At 36.3% G+C, this 12,327-nt stretch overlaps 1 protein-coding gene across 1 annotated transcript in view; it reads left to right on the top strand.

The window, feature by feature from the left end:
* NR1D2 (nuclear receptor subfamily 1 group D member 2) overlaps positions 1-8,811 on the top strand; it is a 29,595-nt gene extending 20,784 nt beyond the window's left edge. Inside the window, exon 8 of the mRNA XM_030329334.1 lies at positions 5,413-8,811. Coding sequence (XP_030185194.1) covers positions 5,413-5,609 — 197 coding nt within the window. The 3' untranslated portion in view covers positions 5,610-8,811. The remainder of the gene's footprint in view (positions 1-5,412) is intronic.
* The last annotated feature ends 3,516 nt before the right edge of the window (positions 8,812-12,327 follow it).

The following is a 12,327-nucleotide window of genomic DNA, read 5'->3' as shown; positions in this document are numbered from 1 at the left end:
GGAAATTGATACACAATGACTTTCCTGGAGATGTGTAAGTACCAGCCATTTTTTTGGTATCCACTGACTATTTTAAAACATTTGTTGAGAATTTTAAAGTATTTTGATAGGAGTTAACTGTAAGTTTCCCATTTGCTTCCTACTGTGTAAAAGCCATTCTGTCAGGCACTATGAGGGTTATGATCCCTGTTTATGAAGCTAAACTGTATATCAGTAACTCCTAAGGAGAGTAAGTTCTTTGTATATCTTAAAGGGCCTATACATCAGTGGTATAAATAAAGATTTATGCCATTTGGAAGCATAACGTGGCTACCTTTTCTGATCAGCTGTACCTGGGTAGCTAAAAATGCATTTATGATATGGGATAGTATGAAAGTACCATGTTAATTAGGGATACCTATTTTCTTAGTAACCTTGTAATTAATGTCTCTTGCACTTTACCTACCATTTCACAGTCTCTTGAGAAGTAATTATTAATGGTTTGAGTTGACATCAGATTAATAAACCTATTATTGTGAAACTAAAGTAATCCATGCTTGTTTCTTTATCTGATAAATATGCCTTATGTGCTAGGGGAGACAGAACAAGCATTAAGATACAATCTTGCTTTCTAAGCATTTATGTTCCATTTGGAAAGATAAGACTGACACAAAAAGCTTATGGTACTAAGCTGTGTGGTTCTGACTGAGGTAAGTAGGAGTTACAGGAAGGAAGATGAAATTACCTGAGCAAACTTTGTGGGGAAGATGGAAGTGGAGCTGAAGTTTGAAAGATGGGTTATTAGGTTTTCCCAGCAAAAAAGTGATGGAGCAGTTTGGGAGGGCACAAGATAGGGCAGGGGCAGGTGGCTGAAGCCTGATATGTTATGTACATCAAGGAGGAAAGGGACCGAAGGCTTGTGAGTTAAAGGAACACCAGGTTATGGAATGACCACCATGAGAAGAAATATGGGACGGTGGAAAGTGAGTGTAGGGGAGTGATCAGGCATGAACAAAGTGATGGTTTAACATTAGGTCTACATTTTTATCTTGGGTAGATTAGCTAAGTGAGTCATTAGAGCTGGAGCATCAGGTTGAGAGGCTGTTGAAATCACTTCAGGTATGAGGCACTGGAGTGAACTCTCCTGAAATAGGTGTGGTAGTGGAGGTGGAGAAGGAGGGACTGTGTCCCAGAGATGGTTCAAAGGAAGAAATGATGTGAGGGGAATGAGGGGAGCTCTATGCCAGGAATTGTGCTACTTCATTTATATTTTCTACCAAGAACATGATTCTTTTTAATTAAGTTTTTTTTTTTTTTTAATTTTTAAAATTTATTTATTTGGGAGAGACAGCACACAGGGGAAAGGCAGAGAGAAAGGAGAGAGGGAATCCCAAGCACGCTCGATGCTGTTAGCTCAGTTCTTTGCAAAAGTAGACAATATTAAGATGAAAATAAAGATAATATCATTACCAAAAAAGATCACTATCAACATTGGGGGGGGGGGTCTCTATTCAATTGTCCATCCATTTACCATTTCCTGCTTATTGATTTATGGTACATAAAAAAATGTTTGACATACTAAGTCAAAAAGACTGATTATAGAAGAATATAATGCATTCTTATTTTTGTTATGTCTATATATATGAAGAAGGTACACAAACAACACGTATACATACGTAATTTCATATATTTTTTAAAAGTATGTTGCTTTCACTTAAACATATGATAGTGTTCATGGAAGACTTATATCTTTACCACCTAAAAAAGGACTATTGTTATTTTTAAAGCAGTATTTAGACCAGAAAATAAAAAGTCTTCCTTCTCCCAGCCTGCTCTCCAGAGAACTCTCCAGAGATTTCTAACCGTCTTTCTTTTTAATTTTTCTGATAGCTGCCCACCCAACTCTAAATACTGTGTAGAGTTGGATTTTTTATTGAGTGGATACAACTGATTAAAGTATCTTCTTACTTTTTATAAGTTTTATTCTTATAGTTTGATTTGAAATTTTAATATGCTCACATTCTTTGATCTTTCCGTTTTACATAAATCTCTCAGATAGTTTAGATAGAATCTTTTCCTTAGACAGGGACACAGTATCCTTTTACTCTATATCCTGGCCTCTCTTGCTATACCATTTCTTTTACATTGTCAAGAATGAAAATATTTACATTCTGTTCTATAGGTGTGATTAGTTTTTGTCCTTTATCAGATAATTCTAAATATTGAAAAGCAGAAATTCTACATTTACAGTATTATGATTATGTAAATAGTGCTCACAGTACTCACACAGTGGGGTTGAAACTGTAGACAAGGCAATGTAAATCTTGCCCTAAACCTGTGCCACCCAAGGGGAGAATGTTCCAAGTATCAGATAACAAATGGATTATATATATTCATTATTAAATTGCTTAGAATTAAGCAACATTATAGTTTGCATTATATTTAAAATCACTTTTTGTTTTTCTTGGAACCTACACTTGCCATCTGGGTTTTGTTTTGGTTGTCAGAAGAAATGCTAGTTAGTTTCTAGATCTCATTATATAATTTTATCCTCACAACAGACCTCTGATGTGAGCCAGGACACAGAGAGGTTAAATGATTTGCCCAAGGTTGTGCATTTTTAAAAATTGGCTGAGCATGCACTTGAACTCCTATTAGTCTCTGAAGCTTCAAAGCCTTTCTGTTGTATTACTTGTTAACAGAATAGCTCTAGCTGCTAAGGGAGAGAGAAATCTCAAACATGATACTTGCCTGTGAGGTTGGAAAACTCTTACCACGGAGAAAAAGGGAATTATAATTGAAAGGTAAAATTTTCTTGAGATTGTGTGAAATGGCAGCAGTCACTTGCAGTTGAAGATGAGGGATGGGCATATAACTGTGAGACCCAAGTTCATCTAGAAATAGGTTTCAGTTGTCTGTGGAAGGAATTTAACTTCCATCTTGTAGGAAGTGAATATGAAGAGAAATTAGGTGAGGAGCACAGGCTTCGGAGAGGGATGAAGAACCAGCTAAGAAAGTAGAGGACAGATGTAGCATGAATTAAACTATACAAGTAGTGTAGCATTTAGTAAATCATTTAGAAGAGAAATTTCCATTTCAGTCTGTACATTCTATTACAATTTCTAGAGCATTATTGTTTATGATGCAGCTAGATTTGTAGATAGGTTATTTGGCCTTGAAATCATGAAACCGTGGTTTTAGATATTGAGATTTTAGAAAAATTTAATACACTTTACATTTTTAGTTATAGGAATCCCTTCCCTGAAGCTCTGAGTTGTGTAGAAGTGCGTAGGTCATCCCAACACAAAATACTCACTGAAGGACTTCTAATGCAAATATCTTCATTACCTGTGTGTTTCTTTCTTTGCCTATTTAGATTATTTTGTTTGTGGGGCTCACTGTCATTCTTAACCGGTTGTTGGTATTGTAAATTACTAATGATAATGATGCAAACCAGGTATTCTGCTTATAATAAGGGCTCTCTAAAGGAAGGAATTTTGGTTTATGTTCACTGCTAATTACCTAGCACCTATTACAGTAGCCACACACATTCAGTAAGTGTTTGGTGAGGGAATTAATAAATTGCAAGGATGCTGAAGAAAACAATTACTTGAATATTAAAGGCAAGGGAGATTCTTGGAAGCATTACTGAAGGCTTTAAGTAGTTTTGCAAAGATGGCCCGTATGATTTTATGACCAAAGTCAAATGTTCACAGGTCTCTTTCCATAAGAATTGGCACACAGTTGAGTAATAATCCAAATTTTCTTAAATGTAAGATAAACCTATTTTCATCATTTTTTCTGCATTTAGAGTTAATCAAACATTTTTCCCCCTTACTATGAAATTTTAGTCTTTGTTCCAAGTGTTTGCATTGCAGGTGGCTTTTTTAACTCCCAGTTACAATGCAAAGCTTCAATATCCTTATAAAAAAATGAATAAAAGGGTGTGAATGGCCAGAGAATTTTGCTTCCTTGGCAGTGTCTTATTAATTACAACTTCCTGTACTGGGGCCATTGAATATTTCTTGTGCATTACTGCCTCCTATTGTAAAGGGAAGAAATAGCCCTTGATGATGAAAAAAAAGCCTATGGGCAAACAACATAGGTTTGGCTAATTTTAAGATACTTTCCTTTATTGTTGGTTTATACTAAATCATTAATTAACACTTTCTATGATGAGCTTAATAAATACAGTATACTAAGGGGTGCCTGGGTGGTTAAGTGTCCGACTTCAGCTCAGGTCATGATCTCACAGTCTGTGAGTTTGAGCCCCGTGTTGGGCTCTGTGCTGACAGCTCAGAGCCTGGAGCCTGGTTCAGATACTGTGTCTCCCTCTCTCTCTGCCCCTCCCCACCTCACGCTCTGTCTCTGTCTCTGAAAAATGAATAAACCTTAAAAAAAAAAATACAGTATGCTAAATGAAAGTGAATGCTTAGGTTGTAATTAGGTAATAAAGTTGCATAGTATATTAGTTATCTATTACCACTAACAAATTACCTTAAAACTTAGTGGCTTTTTATCTCACAGTTTCTGAGGGTTAGGAATATGGTGTGGCTTTGATGGGTGCCTCTGGCTCAAGGTTTCTTAGGAGATTGTAGTCAAACTTGGAGCAGGGCTGTGGTCAACTATGAAGGCTCAACTAGGTAAGGATCTGCTGCTTCTAGGCTTATTCATGTGGTTGTTGGCAGGATACATTTCCTTGCAAGATGTTGGACTGAGTACCTCAGTTCTTTGCTGGCTGTTGGCTAGAGACCACCGTCAGTTCCTTAGCACCTGGGCCACTTCCATAGGCAGTTCACAACGTGGCATCTGGCTTTTCTCAGAGTAAGTGAGCAAAAGTATGCTAAAGATGGAAGTCAAGTGTTTTTTTTGTTTTTTTGTTTTTGTAATCGAATATTTTATTCGTTAGTAGTGAATCAGTAAATCTAGCCCACTCAAGGGGAAAGGGATACGCAAGGGCACGGATACCAGGATGAGGAAATCATTGGTGGCTGTTTTAGAGGTTGCTTGGCACACATAGCAACATACAAATGTGGATATATTCCAAATGAAGTAAAATTATATTTGTAAACTACATTATTCATTTTATTTTCTCATTGAGAAGCAGTTGAAATTATCAGATGGCATCTAATTGTAAAAATCAGAACCTTTAGTTTTGTGAACAAAATACTAAGCACTAAAGAGTTTTGATTTATCAAGTATACTGTGTGATATACATCTTTATAATATAATCAACAGATACAAAAATTTGCCATTGCGATTTATAAAATTTTGGCAAATATTTTTTGCTTTTGTTCCAATGTATAAAACCTTGTTTTAAATTCATTAATGAGATTGATGAGCAAGAATTATATTTCTAGTTAATGTTTTCTCTTAATTGATAATGTTAATAACATGTCCTCTCATTCATGTCTCTCTATTCCTTACTATTAGATCGATCTGGAATAGAAAATGTCAACTCTGTTGAGGCTTTGCAGGAAACTCTCATCCGTGCACTAAGGACCTTAATAATGAAAAACCATCCAAACGAGGCCTCTATTTTTACAAAACTTCTTCTAAAGTTGCCAGATCTTCGATCTTTAAACAACATGCACTCTGAGGAGCTCTTGGCCTTTAAAGTTCACCCCTAAGGCCTTTGTTAATTTAAACATGAACTGACTCATGCTAACTGTACATTTTGTGCTAATATGCTTATTTATATGTGTATACCATATGTGGAGATAGAAAAGACCTTTAAGACAATACAAGATTGTAGGCTGTCTCTGTAATCATGCGGTAGCTGTTTGGATTGAGGTTTCTCCAGCCATGGTTAGACATTGACCGCATTTCCCCTATAGACCAATCAGCTGTGTCGCACTTAAACTGGAGAAGTTACACTGAATTATAGTCACACTGAATGTTAGACTTTTCATCTGCCAAAACCAAAAACCATTTTGATCTCCCTGTGGTATAAATATAACGCACAATCACAAGTATATGAGGACTTAAAAATTAACCTTTTGTGGTAGAAATTTTGTTCTATGATGAAAACTTGATTTCACCACGAGCCATTGGATCTGGTAATTGGAGACACTGCAAGTTGGGTGATCTCCACGTGTGTATTTTGCTCTACTACCACTGTTAAAGTGTATGATCCTGGGCAGGTTTGTTGGTTGTGGAAAACGAAAATTGATAGTGCTCTCAGTGTCCCACCTCACAGATACTAAAAAATGTCTATAAAGCATATTTACCTCTTGGGAGATAGGCACTATGTAAATAAGGTAACATTTTTGTTATTATAATTTTCATAATAATACTCTTTTCTTATTTCTAAGCATTTCTGAGAAATCATTTCACAGTCCACGCCAACCTATTATTCAGGGTTCCTGCATATGTGTGGGTATCCTCTTGGCGCACACATATTCAAAGTTTATGGGTACATCAGATACATAGTATGTGTACATAATATCTCTGTGAACATAGTTAAACACATTTCTTCACAATATTTTAAACTGTGAAGAACTTTATCATTCAATAAACTTAAAACAAGAGGCGTCAAAGACTCAAGTTAGGTGCGTTTTACCTGTTGATGACATAACCATTGCTTTAAATGTTTAGACAGTAGAATATTGAATTTATGCTCTATTTTTATTTAAGCAGCATTTAATGTAAAAGTACAATAGGCAAGGGAGTCCAAATTTCAAAAAATATGTGTTTTAGAGTTCATCTTTGGTAAGATCTTTAGTTCAGGGTACTAGTTGTTTAAAAGTTCATTCAGATTCTTACCTTGTACTAAAAAAGGTTACAATGCCCCTTAAACACATGCTGCAGCTTGATGAAAAATATTTTGATCCTTTTTGGAGAACCAATCAATGTTTAAGAAAACTGTTTAATATGTTGGCTGTGCGTGTGTGTGTATGCATGTGTGCGCAAGTGTGTTCTGAGTCCACTATTTTTTTTTTTTTCCTAAGTAACACTACAGGGATTTTGTCAGATTAGATTTAATCTAGAATTTGAAAAAAAAAATCATTTAGTGTGTGTGACCTACAGGCTTAGAAATGGTACAGAGACATTTCATCCACATTTCTAATATTGGGCTTTATTAAATAGAGAAAATCAGCCTCTGTTGATGGCAGTGGGAGAAATAGCCAAAGTTGAGGATTTTATGTGTCTTTCTGTTTCCCTGGAAAATTACAATTAATTGGAATTTTTTGGAAAAGATTGCCTTCTGTATAATTTTGGGATTATATAAAACTTCAAGAATGGAAAGAGCCTGCTTTACTATACTCAGCCTGTTACTTTAATGACATGTGAGCAGAATGCCTTATTTTGTAATCTTGTTTAACTTGTTGCTACTGGGACTTGAATTTCTGTGGCACTTGTTAAGTAAGTTAAAAAAAGAAGTTAAATCCTCTCATTATTAAAGAGGAAAGGTGATGGTGATGTCTGTAATACAATATAAACCATAATTGTGATTTACCTTACATTGGTAAGACTTTTATGGGATATACAGTATAGTTTTTGTGAATTATTTACACGATAGCATTATCTTTTTATAATTTTTTTCCTATGATAAATGCATAGTTTTCTTCTATGGGGGATAGAAACGGCTTTTTGAAGTAATCCTGAAAACCTCAAAGATCATGTTTATTCTTAATTTTTGCCTTTTGCATAATCCTCTTTATATAACATGTTATCTTCAAAACAATTACTGTCTTTAGGAATGTGTAACGAGAAGTATGTTAGTATTGCTTATAAAACTTTAGTTAGGTTCAATATATACATGTATACATCTATATATAGGTATGTAGGTTTGCATTTTGTCTTGTAAAATTTTATTTGAACAAATTCTTCCTGTAGGTAATGGGAAACAAAATTAATAGTTCATATGCCACTTGTAGCATCTCTATATTTGAAAATAGCCCAGTATTAAAACTTCTAAAATTAAACCAGCAGCCTATTATAAGCACATTCTTTGATTGAGTCATTGGTTATAAACTTACTAAATGTGGAGAAGACAACCAGTTTGGGAAACTTCTGAGTCGGTGGGACACTGGTGATTAATTGATAATGTACTGTATGAATTAAGTGATGCTTTAACTCTGATTTTACATTTTAAACTTCAAATGTGGGCATTATGTCAGCAAACTTAAGGGCATTATGTCAGCAAGCTAAAACGTTTTTGTTTTTTTTTTTTTCTCTGTGCTTTTAATGTATCCCTACATGATCTGAGAGAGGATTCAAGCTTTTCAGAGAGAAATAGCTGAGGGAAAGGGGAAACATCTTCTTGAGTTGAAGCTTCTCCTTAATGGCGATGGTTTAATTACAGATAAAACTAGAAGGCAATTTCAGTGGATTAAGTGTATAGCTTTTGTATCTACATTTCAAGAAATTACCATTGTAACTTGATAAGAAATGATTTATTTTATGTAAACATCATTGCAAAGCAAGGTGTAGAAGCTCAGCTAGATTTATTACTGTGCACGAGAGTAAATACCTATCTCAATTATTCTTTTTCTTTTTCCAATATAAAGTTTGCTGAATGTACAAGAAGAGTTTATCACTTAGGATATAGAATTTTTTTTAGGGGTTGGGGGGATGGGATCTGTCAGGAAATCACCTATAAACAAAGATTGTCTTGATTTGATTCAAAATGTAAAACTTGAAGCTATTCTTGAACTAACGTGGAAAAATGGCTATTGTTTTAAAAATGATAGAAATATATTGTCAAGATATGAATTACGTTTATTTTCTACAAACTGTTATTGATGAGGACATGGGTAATATCTTCATGTTTCTGAAAAGTAATCTGTACATGGGGGGAGGGGATAATAAATATTATTTCTAACCAACTGTGGTTTTGGTATCTTTCTGTCTTGATGTTTTTCTAAGACTCTAATTTAACTTTACTACTTTCCCCTGAGCACAGCAGGATGTCTTACCTAAATCTCTGACTCAGCATAGGGGAACATATATATGCAGGGCTCTTTTTAAAAGATTTTAGGGGTGCCTAGGTGGCTCAGTCAGTTAAGAGTCTGACTCTTGATTTTGGCTCAGGTCAGGATGTCACGGTTCATGGGTTCAAGCCCTGCATTGGGCTCTGTGCTGACAGTAGAGAGCCTGCTTGGGATTCTCTCTCTCCCTCTCTCTCTGCTCCTCCCCCCCACAAAAAATAAACATTAAAAAAAAAAAAATAAAAGATTTTAGTTTGTTTAGAGAGTCCAGCAAGGATTGTTGCTGTTTTCTATAATGCCAGATGAATAGTAGTTTGCTGTATCTGGTAAGGTAATCTTTCTTAGACGGAGACGGTAGAGAGGAAAGGGGTGCTTGATCTAGCCAAGACTCAGCCTTGGCCGTGAATGGGATAGAGTGCCTCAGCAAGACCACTACCCCTTTCCTAGGGTGCGTAGCCATGCTGGCAAAGTTGAGGCAGTTACTGAAATCACTCCCTGCAGTTGTTTTCCAGACCAGCAATATCCACTACTTTTCTGTGGATGTTAATTGATATTAGGTGGGAGAAATGGGCTCATTGATTAAATAAACTTGGAAATGCTGGGTTAACAAGGTTACTGAGATGTCTTTGTGTCAGTCCTGTTCTCTAATGAGCAAGTGTGTATCTTGAGTTTTTTGAGGAAGTGTTGGTGTGGGATGCAGTTTTTCCCAAACTTCCTCTGCCAAGTAGGCTCTCCCTGACCTTTTTTTATGTGTTGAACACTTGGGACTCCTTGGAAGGTGTGATTTCAGGAGAAAAAACCTTATTAACCCACTTTGGGTGTTGATAAGGATATTGATCACATTCTGTGGATTATTGTACAGATTTGTAATTTGCCTTCTTTTTTGCACAGTACAAGAAACAGCTCTAAATAAATGTGTGGCTGGGGGCGCCTGGGTGGCTCAGTCGGTTAAGTGTCTGACTTCAGCTCAGGTCACAATCTCACGGTCCTTGAGTTCGAGCCCCGCGTCGGGCTCTGGGCTGATGGCTCAGAGCCTGGAGCCTGCTTCCGATTCTGTGTCTCCCTCTCTCTCTGCCCCTCCCCCGTTCATGCTCTGTCTCTCTCTGTCTCAAAAATAAATTAAAAAAATAATAAATGTGTGGCTGATGGAAAACAATAGATTAAATTCCTTTTGAATGTTGGAAGTGTTGCATGTGAGTAAATGAGTAAAGACAGCCAATTCATGGATCTGGTTTTAGTTTTCACATTCACTTGGCCCCGTTAAAATTTGTCACATTTGCTTTTCTTAATTCTTGGTCTGTCTAAATAAAGGTTTAGCAACAACTATGGCCTCTGTTCCAGTAGCCACATCAGAGTTGCTCTTCACAATGTCAAAGTTGGTGGAGGAATCATAAGGGCAGTCTCAGAGGAACTCACCTCTCCAGAATGTTTTCTACGGGGGCACGGTCCTAAGAACGGAAAGATGGTCTCAAAATTAGCATTTCCCCTACATTTTAATATAAATTACTAAAGAGGATGAGATCAGTGGTTTAAATAAGACTCAAATACCGGGGACAAAAATGGTGTTTTTAAATGTTTTTTTTCTGTTTTCCTACTGGTGTCCAGAGAATTGAATATGATTTTCTAAAAAGTCTCTAAGGTAAGTTCTGTGTTTTTCTTTTCTACAGTTTCATTTTTCTCTCAATGCTCCTTATCCTTAGTCCTCCTGCCCCAGTACTTTGTTGCTTTGCTTGTAAATTTTCATTTATTTCCCCCGCCCCCAATAGCCATTTCATTTCCTGTTCAGGTTCTGCAGTTAAATGCAACTCAGGTAGTTTCCAGAGTGGAAAGCACCTACCCTTTCATGCTCCCTTGATCATCTTTTTGTTCTCTACAGTTAGGCTGCTCTCTTTCTAAGCTGTTTTATCCAACAAGACTTTTGAGGAATAAACTGATGGTGTAGTCATTCATTACTTAAACACATTTACTGAACATGTATGTCTCAGGAATTTTTAAAAAATCCAAATGCAAAATGAGTTTCTTGAAAATCCAGGGCACTAATCCAGACAGTGTTGTGGAAATTGTGCACACATGGAGCAAATGGCCACCAATCATAGCATCTTAAGTAGTAATTGCCAGCAAATGCTGTTCCAGCCATGGTGTGCTGGGGTCAGCTTATAAGGTCCCTTGAGGTCTCACTGTTACACTTCCAGGAATTTACAGAGCTGGTTGTTAGAAACGGCCATTATATAAGCTTGCAATTGAATTTTATTGGAGAAGATAATACTCAGAACTCTTCACTTCCTAATTATTTTACGTTTTACTGTTATTTATGCTTTTGAGGCTCAGTACCTTTATTTTTATGGATATGGAGGCAATACTTTATAATGGCATGTGCCTTTATATATCTCTATATATATATCTACCCAACTGCCTAAGTGATGGCACATTAGTAGCTCAAAATTGGCCGTGGTAGGATTATTTATACGATGGAAAGTTCCAAATGCTATGAATCAGAGCTTGATTTATTTTTTTTTTTTTTGATTGTCTAGATTTAGGAAAGTGGTGGAGAAAGTGAATACAAATTACACTTACAAGTGCCCCATGCCTGTAGCCATTAAACATTGCAAATAGAAAATTGACAAAATGGTCCAGTATTTGAAAACTATTACCTGATTCAGCAAAGAAGTTGTTCGCATCATTGGTAAACCAATCAAGTTCTGACATAATTTTTGTTTCATTTTTGTTTCACGAATACACTTAGATATTCATGTCAGAACTGTACTTGTTTGTCAGTTGCACCTTCAGCAAAAATAATGGAATGCATTCTGTGAAAGATTATATGGAACTTAGGGTATTATTAGGGTATTATATGGAAAGTTATATGGAACTTAGGGTAAAGAGTTGTACATTTTATAAGTTGTAAAATTAATACTACATACGTACACACGGCATTCATACATACATTCAGTAAAAATAATAAATACATACACACACCTTCATAAGGTATTTTCCCCCAGAGTGGTAGTTAAATGTTTACCACTATTAACCCCCAAGAAGTAATTCTGTTTCCTAGATAAAGGAAACCACGGCTCAGAGAGTGTAAGTAATTTGCTCAAGGTCACACCGCTACCGAGTGAAGAGTTGGAATGTAAAACCCAGATGTCTGGGCAGAGGGTTTGTTCCACGCGTAACAGAGGAGCACTGGGCTTGGGGTCTCCTTCCTGGCAGAGCGGTTTTAGTAAGTCTACTCTGATCTGTATATACACGCAGCGCTTCCGTTCACGGGTTTGGAGGTGGGTGGAGGGGAAGCTCTTGAATCAAGGATTCAACGCAGAATATGAGTTTACTGTTATCCTCCAGCCCCTACATGAATTTTTCTCTTACGTGTAAGAAGCATAAACTGCTTCAAGTGGTTGCAAGACTAAATGAGCTG

This window comes from Lynx canadensis, chromosome C2 (genome assembly GCF_007474595.2).
Source record: "Lynx canadensis isolate LIC74 chromosome C2, mLynCan4.pri.v2, whole genome shotgun sequence".
NCBI classification, from domain to species: Eukaryota; Metazoa; Chordata; class Mammalia; order Carnivora; family Felidae; genus Lynx; species Lynx canadensis.
This window is presented reverse-complemented; position numbering and strand designations above follow the sequence as displayed.